The sequence below is a fragment of the Podarcis filfolensis genome (assembly GCF_964270895.1).
Source record: "Podarcis filfolensis genome assembly, chromosome: 13".
Taxonomy (NCBI): Eukaryota; Metazoa; Chordata; class Lepidosauria; order Squamata; family Lacertidae; genus Podarcis; species Podarcis filfolensis.
Genome location: NC_139615.1, coordinates 35,728,361 through 35,746,142, shown reverse-complemented (window position 1 = coordinate 35,746,142; position 17,782 = coordinate 35,728,361). Strand labels below are relative to the sequence as shown.

At 46.0% G+C, this 17,782-nt stretch overlaps 1 protein-coding gene across 4 annotated transcripts in view; it reads right to left on the bottom strand.

Moving 5' to 3' along the window:
• The window catches only part of PLXDC1 (plexin domain containing 1), a 73,428-nt gene that overhangs the window by 40,966 nt on the left and 14,680 nt on the right, over nucleotides 1-17,782 (bottom strand). For all 4 annotated transcript variants that reach the window (XM_083583167.1, XM_083583166.1, XM_083583168.1 and 1 more), the window contains one exon: nucleotides 11,414-11,577. In XM_083583167.1, coding sequence (XP_083439293.1) covers nucleotides 11,414-11,577 — 164 coding nt within the window. The remainder of the gene's footprint in view (nucleotides 1-11,413; nucleotides 11,578-17,782) is intronic.

The window sequence follows — 17,782 nt, the reverse complement described above, 5'->3', positions numbered from 1 at the left end:
TTTAACAGCTGTGTAGAATTTCAGCAGCTGCAGATTGCATTCAGAATTTGCAGAAGCCTTGTCTTCTTCTGCATCAGGCTACCCTAGTATTGCACTCTTCTAACCACCTCCCATATTCCCTGGAAATATAGTCTATGTATTTCTAATTATTCTATGATGAGTTTGACCAAACTGCAGGAGGCAGTGGAAGACAGGAGTGCCTGGTGTGCTCTGGTCCATGGGGTCACGAAGAGTCGGGCACGACTAAACAGCGACAATTATTCTATGTAGTTCTCTATTCTATCCTCAGGAATATCTCTGCTGGGTTAGGGAGAATCTTCTCTGTGTCCAAGGGGAAACTGTTGTGCATGCCTATTTGGAAGCTGAGTTCCATTATTATTATTATTATTATTATTATTATTATTATTATTATTATTACAACATGAGACTTACTCCCAGACAAGTATGCATAGGGTTACAGAGTTAGTTCCACATCGCACCAGTCCAAGATCAACTCATACCAGCTGCTATTAAACAAAATTTTATGAAGCCCTTTATGGGAATTCTATGGTGCAATCGCCAATGACTATAAATATTCTGACATGGCTTACGTAAACGTTTTCTGTGGTTGAATTGTAAAACTTTAAAAAATAATAATCCAGCAGAGGTTCCAGCTGGTTCATGTGTTAATTGACCTGGCAGGCCCTAGGAAATTTTGCTGCCCGAGACCAAGTTCCCCAGTCCATGCAATGGAATCCAACCAGGCTGGCAGCTGTTATCTTATTTCAACACTGGTGGTTGGGACAACACCCCGCAGTGTGCCTCAGGGCATCAGGTTAGTTCAGGGAGAATGGAAGAATGCCCCACTCTGCCTAATGGCAGGGCTGGCCCTATGAACAGAGCATCAGAGTAGAACTGAGGCCTGACCCATACATGCAGACACATCATTTGATCACCATACACTTTGATGTCCAGCAGGTGGAAATGTGTGAAATGATTTCATTAAAAAAAGGGGGGGAGGTTGTACCCAATGGTCATCCTACTCAGAGTAGACCTACTGAAGTTAATGAACATGACCAACTCCGATTCGTTCGTTTCAACGGGTATGCTCTGAGCAGCACTATCATTGGGTGTGAGGTGATGAGAAAAGAAAGGCAAGTTCTTAACTGTGTGGTGCAGCTTATAGCTTGATGTTGCCTTTGTCCAGTGGTGAAAACCTAGAGGTGCGGCCTAGTGGTTAACAGGACAAAGGGTGTTCACTGGGGCTGATGGGAGTTGTAGTCCCAAGTACCTGGAAGGCACCAGACAGAGGACAGCTGGCCTACAACGATGAACAGAGACTGCCACATGGGGCCTCCACTGTTTGACGTTGCTCCTTTAAACGGCTTGGGGGCAGAGAATGAGAGGGAGAAAAACAGAAAATAGCTTCCATTTGTGTGATCTAGTTATATTTCCCAAAGAGACCACTTTTTTTCAAACCTGGTGATGGGGAAAAGGATAGGAATTCTATTTATAGAGAAGCATTTAATGTGGCAAGAGGTTCTCCCCTCCCCCCCCCCATATTTTTTTCCAGCTCTCTTTCCCTGTAATGTGCGGTGGAGGAGGAATCCAAATTTTCTTGATTTTGGAGGGAGGGTGGAAGGACCAGGCCCTTTCCTTTTGAAACAGACCTTCAGTTGCTCCATGATCAACCTCTGCATCTTGGGACTGAATTGCTGGGATGCTTTGGTTAACTCTTTCACTGCTCTACAAAGCTGAATGGATAGCTTTATTTGAGGATGCAGAAAAAGGAGCCATAGTGGCTTGAAGGCAGCAGATGTAGCATTCACCCAAAAAGGTCTGATGGACAGCGGACCGTCCCCCTGCTGAAAAAGTTTGCTGAATGCTGAGTGACTAACCCACTGCACCATTCCTCAAAGTGAAATTGTGGGCAGGATTCACCTAACAAGTATGGTCGGCAGAGGCTCTGCACAAGATCTTCTGCTTGCACAATGGGGCTTTCCCCCGCCCCTCACCCTGTGCACCCCCTGAAACTGGCAAACTAAAATGTGTGCACTGGTGGAGCAATCAACACAGCACGACACTCAATTATTTCCTTCACTTCTATCATGGCCGTTAAGTGTATGACGCACCTCTCTTCCAAGTTTTCATTAAAAGCAATTTGTGTTTGCAGCAAGCACAATTTCCTGTGCAAGTGAATTTCCTGGGTTAACAGCACACGACATCAAGAAGTTCTGCTTTTGCTTCCTTTCAACTTGCTTGTTGTTAAAGATTTCAGGAGCTAAACCCAAGATTATTAGGTTGTTAAGTGTGGGGTTGTTATTATTTTGAGTCAGAACGACTCCCTTCTCTCTTCATTCTTCTAAACATCTATTATGATTCCCCTCTTTCCAAACAGGGATTTCGGACCCACACTTTCACCCTGGGTCATCATGACCCACTTTGACTCCATGTTGCAAAGAGGTCCTGCGGCTGAGCTCCGGCTGAAATGAAGCACCATCCCAGCCAAACTTTGTCTTGGAATGCCACCAACAGATTCATGTGGCCTTCACAGCAGGGGCTGATCTGCCATGAAGGACTTCAGCAGTTTGGCTGTTGTTTCTTTAGCCTGATTCCAATCTTGTTGGGAAAGGGTGTTAATTTCGGAATCGGCCTTGCCAGTGCTTCAAGGCAAGAGCATTAACTTGGAGGACTTGATCCAGAAAGCCCCCTTGAAAAAAGAAGAAAGAAACAATTGCTTTTCTGAAGCGGGGAGGTAAGGATTCACAGTGCTTAATTTGCAAATAAAAAAAAATGGTGGACTTCCCTACTAGCCTGGAAGCCCCTTAATTTCCAAATTGCAAGGCTGCGGAGGAGACTGATGGACCCTGCCACACACCCGAGCAGATATATCAGGCTTCCTTGTCCTCTTGCTTTGGCCTGCCTGAATAGCCCTCCCAAAATCCTTGCCTTGCAGCTCGCTTGCAGCAATGAGCTTAATTCACCTGCAGGATTCAGCAGAACATCCATTTCTGACCCTCAAGGAACTACTGGGCTAGTTTTCTTCCAGACGCTTCACCTCCCGCCCCTGTGAGCATTCAGCCTGTAGGTTTAGGGCAGGGGTCAGCCCAATAATTTTTCCCACCTGAGGCAAAGATGGTGCCGGCCCCTCTCATCCCACATGGAGAAGCTGACCAGCCTGGGAACTCAAACTCATTTCTATACTGGTGACGGGACAGCATTTCCCATCACATATGAGGGCAGCAAGCTGGCTTTGAGGGCACAGGGCACATACATGGCTCCTCATCTCCCTGAAGCAGCCACCTTGCAACAAAGCCAGCTCTGTTTGGGTCTGGGAGTGAATTTGGCAATATCCCCCCATCTCTTAGAGTTTGCTGATGGGCAGTGCGCGTCCTATCCAACTAATGGGGAACCTCCATGATGGCTGCCCTTAATCACTGGTGCAGGAAAGGTACTCTGCACAAACCCAGAGGCACTCTCTTCTTTGCTACTTCACATATTCAAAGCTAAGTCCTAGCACACACACACACTGCAAATTCTGGGGGTTAAGATCTGGGAAGAGCCTCTGTTCAGATGAATAGCTTGAGGTATGTCTGGTGTTATAAGAATTTTAAGATCTCATATATATATATAAAATAGATGTTCATAAATGTACCAAGCAAATACATACAAATATGTGAACCACATGTAAACCACATGTCTGAAACCCACAGAAAAGTCCTGAAACAATTTTCTCAAAATGACCTCAAATATTTCTCTGTAAGTTTGAAGGAAATGGGAAATCTTAAGGGCACATTTAAGGTGTGAATAGGGTGAGCCTGTGACCTGGATTCAGGAATTAAGTAGTTATAATAACAAAAGAATGGCCAAAACCCAGATATCTGAAGGCAGCCCTGTTTAGTGAAGCTTTTAATGTTTAATAGACTATTGTCTATTGAACATTAAAAGCCACAAATAACCCAGAGATGCAGTTTAAATAAAAGGACACATTCTACTCATGTAAAAACACACTGATTCCTGGACCGTCCGTGGGCCAGATTTAGAAGGCGATTGGGCTGGATCCGGCCCCCGGGCCTTAGTTTGCCTACCCATGCCATAAGGGAAAAGGAGCAGTTTTTTCTCATAACCCTGGTCTGTGAGGTGGGAAATGAGCATCTGTGAGATGTCAAAAAGGGTGCTTGGACAGTCGTCCTCGCCACCCATAGTGACCCATTTGCTCCTTTGTGCGCACAAACACACACTCACACGCTACAAAGCTCCCAAATGTGTTCTCAATAAAATAAGTGAGGGGAAAACAAATGAAAACAGCAAATGCCAGGGATGGGTGGACTTGGCTGCTTTCACACTTCAGCATGCGGTCCATCATGACCTCATCCCTGGATCACGACTATGTCCCAATCCGCCACCTTGACTTGGTTACAGCAAGAATTAAGAAGAGGAGAGAGAAAGAAAACAAGCAGAGGGGAGGGAGAGGAAATCGAGGGAAAGCAAGATCGTTAAGGGGAAATAAGGTGAAGTCTAGTTACGTTTTTCTAGCTGAAAAAGAATAATCAGTTCTTTCCCCCTGCAAGGCATCACTTAACCGGAATCCTCCAGGAAACACAAGGAGATTAGGGTTTCTACGCTGGTCAAAAGACAGGAGCTACAAAACAAGTTAAAATAACCTCTGATCACACACACACACACACACACACACACACACACACACACAAATGGAATGGAAGGTTCAGCTGATGCAGAGGCACGCAGAGTTTCTGTTCCCAGGCCTGACAAAGAGTTCTGTGAAAGGCAAAAGCTTGCATAGACCGTATCAAGCCGATTCAGCAAAGGACATAATTTGATACCTGTGCAAAGTAAGATGGGTTATTTGTTATTCCATTAACATACATTTAGATCAGTTGGTTAGAGCACAGCACTGATGATGCCAAGGTTGCAGGTTCCTGCAGCTGCATATTCCTGCATTGCAGGGGGTTGGACTAGATCAGGCATAACCAAAAACGGCCCTCCAGATGTTTTGGGACAAGAAGTCGCATCATCCCTGACCACTAGTCCTGTTAGCTAGGGATGATGGGAGTTGTAGTCCCAAAACATCTGGAGGGCCGAATTTGCCTATGCCTGGACTAAACGATCATCAGGGTCCCTTCTAACTCCACAATTCTGTGATTCCTCCTTAAGCCTCCCCCCCTTCCTTTGTTCCTCTGCCAGGTTAATATCAATACGTGTACACATCATACAATTAAAGCACATTCCCCGCTCCCAAAGAATCCTGGGTATTGTAGTTTAAGCCTCACAGACAGTGCTATTCTTTTAGAAAAAGAGATGCTGGAACTCACCATGATGTCTTATAATGGCAATATAATGGTACCTCGGGTTAAGAACTTAATTCATTCTGGAGGTCCGTTCTTAACCTGAAACTGTTCTTAACCTGAAGCACCACTTTAGCTCATGGGGTCTCCCACTGCCACCGTGCGATTTCTGTTCTCATCCTGAGGTAAAGTTCTTAACCCGAGGTACTATTTCTGGGTTAGCGGAATCTGTAACCTGAAGCATCTGTAACCTAAAGCGTCTGTAACCCGGGTACCACTGTAGTGTGCAGCCCACCTGAGAGGTGCTGGAACTCAGTTTTGGTGGGGGGGGGCTCTGCTCACAGAGCTTCAATTACCTTGACAAACTACAGTTTTTAGGATTATTGGGCGTTGGGGATGCACTTAAGCGCCTTTAAAAAATGTCTGGTATATATGCAGTATGCACCCCGTGTTTATAAGAAGCAATGCCAGTGATGAGAGTGAAAGATGAGTAGGAAGTAGGGTTTGCCAAATGGCTTGACCTTCTCTTGGCTCCTGTGGCACCTCAAAAAGGACCCATGGCAGCAGGTTCTTCCTCAAGCCTGAGTTTTCATTTCACTACACTCAAAGGGCTGCGTCATTCCAAAAATGTACAGGAAAGGGAGATTGGGGTAAGTCAGGAGAGAAAAGGAGCGGAGCGTTGAAACACCAGCAGGACTGCGAGTGCAGCAGAGCAGGACCCAAATTTAGTAATGAAATAAGAGGCCCTGGTTTCCCCCCAAAAGAAGCTATAATCAGGGTCTTACCAATGTCACACCCATGAGAAGGCACATGACACACACCATACATGACTTACTCCATTCTGGGGAGACACCCATTCGCTTCTCAAAACCACCCATCGCTGAGTTCCACTTGGCAATGCCTGCTTGGGAGATGCTGGCATGCTGCCTCTGCCAATGTCTCAGCAAAGCCTGCTGAATTCTGCTCTGAGCCAACACCCTCGGGCAGCAGCCAAGGCCTCCTGGGGTGCCGTTGCCTCCAGCATAAATTCCCTCCTCCTGGTTTTCTCCCTTTCAACCAGATCTAGCAAAAGGAAGGCAGGTTTCGTTTTTTAAATTTCTTAATCCTAAAAAGAGTCCAGCTACAGTGACAAGCTGCCTAGGACATCTATGGAGTTTGTTCTTGGTAGTTTTAAAAGGACCAGGGGGGAAAAGGTCCACCAGGCATTTATTAGAGATGCTTTAAGTTTAGGACATAATAAAATTATGTGCAGAATGCTATCACTTATTCTGCTTTGGGGATTCCAATTAGAATAGATTAGAGATGTCTTTTAGGGCTGCCAACTTTTAAACTGTCAGCTGTAGCTTGAGTTGCAAGAATGAGCAGAGGATAATCTTCATCTCCATGAACCTGCCCTTCAATTTATGCTATCTTCAAAGGCCCTGCTCTGCATTCCGCCACCCAGGCAGGTGTGATTTGTGCAAACGCGGGACAGGGCTTTTTTGGTGGCAGCCCTAATTGCAGAATTCCCTCCCAAAGGAAGATAAGATGGCCTTTCTCTGCAGGTAGGAGGATAATAACTTTTTTGCCCTTGGGCTTGCCTCTTGGGCTTGCTGATCGGAAGGTCGGCGGTTCGAATCCCTGTGATGGTAGTAAGCTCCCGTTGCTCTGGCCCAGCTCCTGCCAATCTAGCAGTTCAAAAGCACACCAGTGCAAGTAGATAAATAGGGACTGCTGCAGTGGGAAGGTAAACGGCGAGGGCAGGGATGTCTTCACCTAATGCACATTACCTGATTTGTTTCCCCAAACTTACAATGCCCCTCCCCATGCCAGCTAAAGTAAGCTGTCATCCGAGCACGTGCAATAACTGTCTCAAATGTATGCACCTCAGCTTGACCGTGGCTTATGTTTCCAGATCGGATAGAAGCCGAATGCATCAAACAGGAATTATTTCTCAAGAAACTACAAGATGGCAGCAACACAAGGGAGCATGCTGGAGCACATACCCATCATCACAAATGCATGGGGTGGACTAGTCATTAGTTCCCAATGAAATCAATGCGACTTGACTAAGTTGTCCCATTGTTTTGAATGGGAACGAAATCCAATAAACACAGTCTGGGTCTCTAGCCCAATGCTTTTCAATGCTGTGGTTTTGCTTATCTCCTCCTCCTCCTCCTCCTCCTCTTCTTCTTCTTCTTCTTCTTCTTCTTCTTCTTCTTCTTCTTCTTCTTCTTCTTCTTCTTGGTGGGTTGAACGTTCTTTTCAAATGTATTGTTTCTTTCTTTCTTTCTTTCTTTCTTTCTTTCTTTCTTTCTTTCTTTCATCAATCATGCCTTGGAGCAGGGGTCAGCAAACTTTTTCAGCAGTGGGCCTGTCCACTGTCTCTCAGACCTTGTGGGGGGCTGGATTATATTTTGAAGGGGGGGGGAGAATGAATTCCTATGCCCCACAAATAACCCAGAGATGCATTTTAAATAAAAGCACACATTCTACTGATGTAAAAACACGTTGATTCCTGGACCATCCGCGGGCCGGATCCGGCCCCCGGGCCTTAGTTTGCCTACCCATGCCTTGGAGGAACTCTTCCCAGAGCCAGAAGAAGTACTGAATTCTCATTTATAAAAAGCGCTTTTAAAGGGCGGCCTTGTTTCCATCTTTCTGCTAATTTCCGCTGATCCAGCAGCTCCTGCTCAAGGCACAGCTGCAGAGGCTGGTTGAAAAGGACCGGCAATCCTTTTTCCCCATGCGGAAGACCCATTGCTGTGCCTGAGCTTGAAATCCTAGCTGTGCAGGCATGTCAACACTTCAAGCCCCCCACATCTCTGCGCCCCACAGCAAGCGATAATGGCTTGAAATCAGGCTGAGCCTCTCCCTTTCTGCACCAGCTGCTGACAGCTAAGAGTGCGCAAACTTCGCAGCTATGATTGCTGGCGCCACACCACTGAAGTGTGCATCGCGGGTCCTCCCCCCACCCCACCCACCGCGCTTCTGTATTGATTTCAACTCATTAGAATTCGCTCCCCTTTCATCTAGACACGGCTCACACTCTTAATTCCAAAGCGCAGAAGCAATGCGCCATTGATCTGAGCCACTCAGGGGAATTCTCTGCTGCTACAATCAAGCGCCTCCTGAGCTCTTCCATTTCCCAACGCATCACAGAGGTGCATGAACCTTCCCACAACCAGTCTGAGCAGAAGTTTTCCACACTGCCTCTTCTTGTCAGCCATCAGACCATTACAGGATTCTTAGTTAAACACAGCACATAGTTAAACGGTGGAACTCACTCCCACAGGAGGAAGGAATGGCTTTGGGTGGCTTTAAAAGAGGAGCGATACTTCTGAATCCCATTTCAGGTGGGGCCTAATTAGGCTGAGAAAATGACAGCCGTTTATTTACTTTTATCCTGCCTTTACCCACAAGTGCTTTCAGGGCAGCTAATACAGTAGTACCTCAGGGCAGCTAATACAGTGGTACTTAATTCGTTCCAGAGGTCCGTTCTTAACCTGAAACTTTTCTTAACCTGAAGCACCACTTTAGCTAATGGGGCCTCCTGCTGCTGCCGTGCCACCGGAGCACGATTTCTGTTCTCATCCTGAAGCAAAGTTCTTAACCTGAAGCACTATTTCTGGGTTAGCGGAGTCTGTAACCTGAAGCATATGTAACCTGAAGCGTATGTAACCTGAGGTACCACTGTAAATCCGAAGGATCTCACCGCTGAAGCCCTTTATCTTCAGCAGGCATAAGCAAACTCGGCCCTCCAGATGTTTGGGACTACAATTCCCACCATCCCTGACCACTGGTCCTGTTAGCTAGGGATGATGGGAATTGTGGTCCCAAACATCTGGAGGGCTGGAGTTTGCCTATGTCTGATCTTCAGCAACATCCCTCTAAGGTAGGTTAGACTGAGAGAAAGTAACTGGTCCTAAGGTCACTCAGAGAGCTTCATAGCAGAGTGGGGATTTGAACCCAGATCTACCCCCCCACCCCACCCCCCGATCCTACTCTGGAACTGCAAAACCGTGGCCTCTTCCTCCTCCTTCTGCACCACAATCGTAATACAGTACTTAATTCGTTCTTAACCTGAAACTGTTCTTAACCTGAAGCACCACTTTAGCTAATGGGGCTTCCCGCTGCTGCGGCAGCGCCAGAGCACAATTTCTGTTCTCATCCTGAAGCAAAGTTCTTAACCCGAGGTACTATTTCTGGGTTAGCAGAGTCTGTAACCTGAAGCGTATGTAACCCGAGGTACCACTGTATAACCTTCCACACGGTTTGGTTATTTTTTATATATATAAAAATGTAAAGATTTCCAATGACTCATCTAAGTTGTCCCTTAGGACCAGAACAGCAGAGAACAAAACCAAGTTTTATGTTCAATGAAATGTGACCAAAAATATCCTTGGCGTAGAGTTTTCAGTGGGCTTACATAACAAAGGGAAGTGTTTGGCATAATCATTTTAGGAAACACTGGGTAAAATGTGGTCTTTGCAGTAACTGTACATCAGGGAAGTATACAGTGGTACCTCGGGTTACATATGCTTCAGGTATGGGGAGCGTATGTAACCTGAAGCATGGGGAGCATTGCTCTGCATGATATCGTTGCGTCCCTTTCAGGCCTGTGATCCAGTAAGTGTTAGAATCCAGTAGAAAAGGCTGGTGAACCTCTGTTTAGCTGGTCACTTAAGTGCATCTCAACAAATGAGCTGGGTTGCAATCACTACAACCAAGTGACCGTGCTCTCCAGGGCTTAATGTGTGGGCTTTCTCCCCCACCCCCTCACCTAGTTGCTAGGTTGTGTGTGAGAACGCTGAAAAGCTGGATGCTAGAAACTGGAGGGGGATAGAGATAGATAGATAGATAGATAGATAGATAGATAGATAGATAGATGATAGATAGATAGATGATAGATAAATAGATAGATAGATAGATAGATAGATAGATAGATGATAGATAGATGAAAGATAGATAGATAGATAGATAGATGATAGATAGATAGATAGATAGATAGATAGATAGATATAGATAGATGATAGATAGATAGATAGATAGATAGATAGATAGATAGATAGATGATAGATAGATAGATAGATAGATAGATAGATAGATAGATAGATGATAGATAGATATTGCTCTGTGCTGGATCCAAAGCTGTGACTAACGGAGAAGCGAGATCTGTCAGGGTCTTAAAGCTACAAGCCCCTCTCTCCTATGCTCAGATTGTATATACGTGTAAATAAAGACATATATGGTGCTTTTTTCCTTTAAAAATGTTTAGGGGTATTCTCATTTTGACTCCAGAAAATCACCATTTTATAGTTCAAATCAGGAAAAATAAACACAGTAAATGGACAAAAGGACAAAGATGTTATGGGGTAGACTTACTCCTGCATCCCCCCTGAAAAAAAGCACTGGACATATCTATTAAAGATACCCCAGTCTCTGCTGACCTTCATCCTTAAGGAAACCAAGTCCTGGGAAGGTGCTTGGAATTAATGGAGCCTCTCGCTGCTCAAAGATTGGGGTGACGTGCAGAAATCTCTTCCTCAGTGCTACCTCTCCTCTGCTTTTCCTACCCATATTTGCTGCACTTTGTTTAGCGACACAGCATCAAAACAAGGAACGTTCCTGTGCGTATATGCGGGGGGTTCACAACAACGCCTCTTGTGAGTGACAAAAGACGTTTCCTTTTTTCCTGGCTGTTGTGCTGCCACCTCCATCTGCCAGCAATTTTGGGGGAACAGAGAGAGGCAGGAGAGACAGAACTGCTTACTCAGGTGGTGGGGGAGAAAACTAGTTAAGAGTGGGTTTCTGGTCCGCCTTTTGGGCAAAAAAAAGAGGGGGGGACCCCGAGGTAGCTCACAAAGCAAATACAAAACGCAAGCAATAAAATGCAACTTCAATTCTTGCAAGGCAGCGAACTCCCAACATCTTTAAAACACACACACACACACAAAATAAAATAAAAGTCCAAGTGACACCACACTTTGGTTCAGAATTGACCTGGGGGGCTGCCAGTGGCTGATCCCTGCCCTATCCGATCCAAACATGTTTTTCGCAAAGTAAACAAGGCTTACTCGAGTCAGAAAACTTTCTGCCCAACTGACACATCCTTGGCTCACGTGCTGTTCCCTATATGTGACACTCACCACAATCTGTGTTTCATTGTCCGTCAAAGTGTCAATAGCCAGGCTCCCGCCAATTAAATCTTCGCTGATCCGAGTCCTCGTGTCTCTTGGCGAGGTTTCCCGAGTCTTTCGCTCCCAGGAATGAGGTTCTATCCCAACTGTGGAGACATCTCTCTGGGTCCAAGCTGTAGGGAGAGGAAGAAAAGCGAAGAATGATTTCTTAGCGTACGAGGATGTCTCCAAGAAGCCAAGGCCACATTCCACACCAGCCTTGCTTCACATGCTCTGTGAGTGCTTCTGCCTGTCTGAACTGTGCCCTTAAGAAGAAGAAGAAGAGTTTGGATTTGATATCCCGCTTTATCACTACCCGAAGGAGTCTCAAAGCAGCTAACATTCTCCTTTCCCTTCCTCCCCCACAACAAACACTCTGTGAGGTGAGTGGGGCTGAGAGACTTCAGAGACGTGTGACTGGCCCAAGGTCACCCAGCAGCTGCATGTGGAGGAGTGGGGAATTGAACCTGGTTCCCCAGATTACGAGACCACTGCTCTTAACCACTACACCACACTGGCTCCCTTAAACTGATACTGACTCTCGGTTGCCCGGACGGAAAACAGAGAGAGGGATGTGAGGCTGTCTGCAGGAATGACCCTGCTACAAACCTTCCTTCCCTGCCAGCCAAACCTGGGTGCATTAAATGCCCTTCATTGTCAAAAGGACCCTCACTGATCCACAAGAGATTTACAGGGGCAGATGCCTCATCCATCCCCAAAAAAGCTGCTGCTTTGTTCTTTAGGTCTTCCTTTGTGCATGGCTTTGTGAGGTGGTTTGTTGCAGAGATATAATTCCTTCTGTTTCCAAACTTCGAAGGAGAGCGCTGGGCCTTATGTAGCCTAAACAGGACCAACAATGGGCAAGAGGGAGGTATCAGGAGGGGAGATCCCAAGGCTTGCAGAAGTACAAAGCAGCCCAATGAGGAGTGAGCATGCTCAGTGGGCATGGAATGCCAGGGTGCTTCCAGGCTGTCACTATTTTTCAGTGGGATTCAATCACATACCGGGAAATCCAGGTTGTGCAATTGCAGTTGGATCGGGAGCTCCAGCACAACACACTCGCTTCCCCCAAAGTTATGACTTTTTGCAAAAATGAAAGTGGTGGAGAAATGCACCGGAAAGTGTGGGACGACACTTGCTTTGACACAACGTCGTCTAACCTCCCTGCGAAGAAATCAGAGTGAATGCATAATAAAGTAGAGCTGTGGGTTAATCCACAGAGCCTAGGACTTGCTGATCAGAAGGTTGGCGGTTCGAATCCCCGCGACGGGGTGAGCTCCCGTAGCTCGGTCCCTGCTCCTGCCAACCTAGCAGTTCAAAAGCACGTCAAAGTGCAAGTAGATACAGTGGTACCTCAGGTTAAGTACTTAATTTGTTCCGGAGGTCCGTTCTTAACCTGAAACTGTTCTTAACCTGAAGCACCACTTTAGCTAATGGGGCTTCCTGCTGCTGCTGCGCCGCCGGAGCACAATTTCTGTTCTTATCCTGAAGCAAAGTTCTTAACCTGAAGCACTATTTCTGGGTTAGCGGAGTCTGTAACCTGAAGCGTATGTAACCTGAAGCATATGTAACCCGAGGTACCACTGTAAATAGGTACTGCTCTGGCGGGAAGGTAAACGGCGTTTCCGTGCGCTGCTCTGGTTCGCCAGAAGCGGCTTAGTCATGCTGGCCACATGACCCGGAAGCTGTACGCCGGCTCCCTCGGTCAATAAAGCGAGAGGAGCGCCGCAACCCCAGAGTCAGCCATGACTGGACCTAATGGTCAGGAGTCCCTTTACCTTTACCTTACCTCCATGGAAACGAACCGGGATGAATACGCAATAAACAAGTCATCTGGAAGCACCCTGGCTGTTTTGGCAGAGGAGAGGACATGGAAAACTGGGTAGAAGAAGGATTGGCATGGGAAATTGTTAAGGAGGGCGGGGCTAGGGGCATACCTAGGGGTTGGCCAGGTTGACCCCCCACCAATGGTGCAGGCCAGGGTGGTGGTGCAAAAATCATGCCTCTCCACTCTTGCTCGGCTCCTCTGTCAAGGGCTCAAGGGACATGGGGGCACCGAGAAAGCTCCTTGCCAAAGGAACCCAGGTATGCCTCTGGTGATGACCCATTGGATCTTGGCACTGCAACATTATGTTGCAGGTCTCACTCATCCTCTTCTGTTCCTTTCCTAAAGCCAGGGATTGGGATTAGTTCATTGACTCTCGTGCGCAGCAACAGCAGACCGGATGCCAAGATTTCAGATGCTCAGAACATTTGATGCTGGGATGGGTGGAGGAGAGCTGAGAATGAAGCAAGGGAGCCCAAGTCCATAGCCTTTGGAAATAACTGGCATAGTCGGTCCCTGACCCCTGGCATATGGATTTGTAGCAAAGGCATGTATTTGCCACACACACACACACACACACACACACACACACACACACACCCCAACCTCTTCTGGGCTCTTTATAAAATGCGTTTGGCGCCTGTCAAAGGGGTTTTGTCTCTCTCGTGCGTCACTGGGGCGCCTTAGGCAGCTCCAACTTGGCCTCAGTCACCCATCTGTAAAACGGGAATAGCACTAACCCACACCAGAAGGTTACTAAAAGGGACAAACCTAATCAGGCCTATGCAGTACTTTGCAAATTAAAAAACGTTATATAAATGGCAATTAGTAGTTGCAAAGCATCTTGTTTATGAAATGCGCTGTATAGATGATTCACGGTATAATTATAGCTTACAAAATGAAGGTTTTTCTTGGCACAGGATTTTGAAGGCTTTCATTGGTCTGAAATAAATACGCTCGGTGATAACTTTAAAACTCAGTTTTTGGTGCCAGGCGTTATTCCTAGAACATGCAAAACAACCAGACAGGCAACAGTGCCTCTGAGAAAGTACAGATGGCATTTCTCACTCCCACCCCATATATTTGTGACAAGCAGGTTGTCTGAAGGTACATTTTAAGTTAAGAACATTAGAAGATGCCTCTTGAGAAGGCCACAAGCGGGGCAATGAGTTGCCTCTCCTGAGTTGAGCATCTCTCCTTACGGTACTAAAACTCTGGCTACAACAAGAGATAGGGCAATAACCAGCCCACATGTATTCAGCCATTACCAGATACTAAACATTATAAATGAAACTGGTGTACAAGCAATTCATCCTACTCTTCCAAGCAAATAAGGGCCCATTCCAAGGCATGAAGTTCTGGTTTGCCACCTTTTGAAATAAGAAAAGTCACATTACGATCTAAAGAGCACCCTCTCACTATTTCTAGCGCACCATTTGACTCTAGAATAACAGTGAGATAATAATCGCAGTGATTAGTGTGTCAATGACCAGGATTTGAACCTCCTTTTTGTATTATCCTTTTTAAAATTAAATTTCCAAAATTTCACTTCAAATCGAATAATTACATTGTTTCATAAACTGACTTCCTGCTCACAGTTCCACAGTGTGTTTTTGTTCAAACCCTTTTCTACTGCGTTATATATCAAACTCTTCTATTACAGAAATCCCTCTAATACAGTTACTTAATAGTTTTTCTACGGCTGCTCCATCTCGAATCCGGCCCGCAATTTCACCTGACTATAATACTTTCTCATATAGTCCATGAAAGGCAGGATTTTGAATCTTCACTGAATCACAAAACATAGGTCACTTCTAGACTGCCTTTTCAGATAGGAGTCAACCATAACACCATCTAATTTGTGTTGCACAATTATAGCTGATTTCACAATTACAGTGGTACCTTGGTTTAAGAACAGCTTGGTTTATGAACAACTTGGATTAAGAACGCTGCAAACCCAGAAGTAGGTGTTTTGGTTTGTGAACTTTGCCTTGGAAGCAGAAATGTTGAGTGTGTTCCATTTATAAATTGAGTCCCCCACTGCTATGGGAAAGCACACCTTGGTTTAAGAACGCTTTGGTTTAAGAACGGACTTCTGGAACGGATTAAGTTCGTAAACCAAGGCACCACTGTATAACAATCCCCAAAAGGTCAGATTTTTATTTTTATTTTGCAATAGGGAAAGTGACAGGAAAATGCCCTGGAAAGAATGGGATAACACCTGCTCTGGCCCAACGTCATCTAACCTCCTAGCAAACAAATCACCACAAATGCTGAGTAAACACCCTGGTTGCCTGGAAGCACCTTGATTGAATGACCTTTAGTTCGTCATACACTCTCAGCCTAGCCTACCTCAAAGGGTTGTTGTTATAAGAAGATTGTAGCGCACGGTAAGGGGTCCATGTAAGCTGTTAAGTTGTGGGTGAACACTTCAGATGACACAGCGATTCTTCAAATAGCTCTTGTTTATTCACAGGCCAGAACAGAACTGAAGTGAAGGGTTCAGCCAGCCTGCTTATATAGAGCTCCACTAGAACACAACACACACACACACACACACACACACACACACACACACACACACAAAAAGTAGAGACATCACCTTGCCAACAAAGGTCCGTATAGTAAAAGCTATGGTTTTCCCAGTAGTGATGTATGGAAGTGAGAGCTGGACCATAAAGAAGGCTGATGGCCGAAGAATTGATGCTTTTGAATTATGGTGCTGGAGGAGACTCTTGAGAGTCCCATGGACTGCAAGAAGAATAAACCTATCCATTCTTAAGGAAATCAGCCCTGAGCGCTCACTGGAAGGACAGATTGTGAAGCTGAGGCTCCAATACTTTGGCCACCTCATGAGAAGAGAAGACTCCCTGGAAAAGACCCTGATGTTGGGAAAGATGGAGGGCACAAGGAGAAGGGGAGGACAGAGGACGAGATGGTTGGACAGTGTTCTCAAAGCTACTAGCATGAGTTTGACCAAACTGCGGGAGGCAGTGGAAGACAGGAGGGCCTGGCGTGCTCTGGTCCATGGGGTCACGAAGAGTCGGACACGACTAAACGACTAAACAACAACAACAAGAACACAACAGTAACCATTTTCTGTAACTATCCAATCACTGAACTTCACTCTCAATCCCTTATTTGCATATGTGGACCTGAGTGAAAACTATCTACAGTATCCCCCTGCTGGCCCAGGGTGAGAACTTCAGTACATAGCATAAGCTACCCTTAAATTCCTTGGAGAACGGTTGGGATCGAAAGATGCCTTCAGTAAACACACTGTGAGCTCGCTTTTAAAACTTCATGCATGCGCGTCACCTGTTCAAATCCTTGTAACAGAGAGGCTTCTTCTGTGGCGTGCCAATTTAAATCAAGGCGTTGGCCACCATATCTGCCCACTAGAAATAAGGAACCAATGTCACACAGCAGACATGTTATTCTGGTCTTCCTCTCCGGAACCGCTCCTTCTTATGAGGGCTGCCGTGGCATATATTCATCTTAGCCCTGCTTCCTTCCACAAAGCTGCATTTAGGCTGTGGCTTCCAGGAGGGCCCTGGGAATCCAGATGTTTTGGACTGATGCAAAGAGTGGTATGGCGATGGAAACAGGCCCTGGACACTTGCTTTTGGCAAGGGGTGGTGGGGTGGGAGGAAAAATAGGCCGTCGTAATGGAAAGGAAACCTTTTATTTTTATTTTTTGTAGATCAGACTTTCAGAGGCCTAGCTGGTTTTAAAAAGCATAGAGCACACGAATTGATCCTGGATTATACTGGGCCATCAAATGTTGAGAAGGCTGGAAGCGTCAGCTTTTGATTTCTAAAACGTGAAATGAATATTATAGTCACGTATAGATTGTGTTCCATGTCCTGTCTGATGTGAAGCAACGGTTGGAAGAGCTGGGTATGTTTAGCCTGGATAAGACTCAGACTGAGAGGAGATGTGATAACCATCTTCAAATACCTAAAAGGGCTGCCACATGGAGGATGGGAGCAAGCTTGTTTTCTCCTGCTCCAAAGGCAAGGACACGAACCGACGGCTTCAAGTTGCAAGAAAGTGGATTGTGCCTAAACACCAGGAAGAACTTTCTGACAGTAAGAGTTGTTCAATGGTGGGACGGTCTCCCTTGGGAGGTTGTGGACTCTCCTTCTGTTATGTACTGAGTTGAATAGGATCCAAAAGGAAGCAGTCTGATTGGTCCTAGAACAATAGGGTCCAGAATGCAGCAGTCTGATTGGTCCACAGGAGCCACCCAATCCAGCTCCAGGTGGAAGTGAATTTGCAACCTGATTGGCCTACAGGTGAATCCCAGAATTAGCCAATCACATGGGGCCCATTGTGTAAATAATGTATATAAAGCAGACATTCTGGGGGAACTTCCATTCTTCCTCACCACTATGAGCTGAATAAAGAGCATGAAATCCATGCTCGACTCCGAGTATATTTCACCTTGTTTGGAGGTTTTTAAGCAGAGGTTGGGTGGTCCTCTTTCATGGACACATTAGCTGAGATTCCTG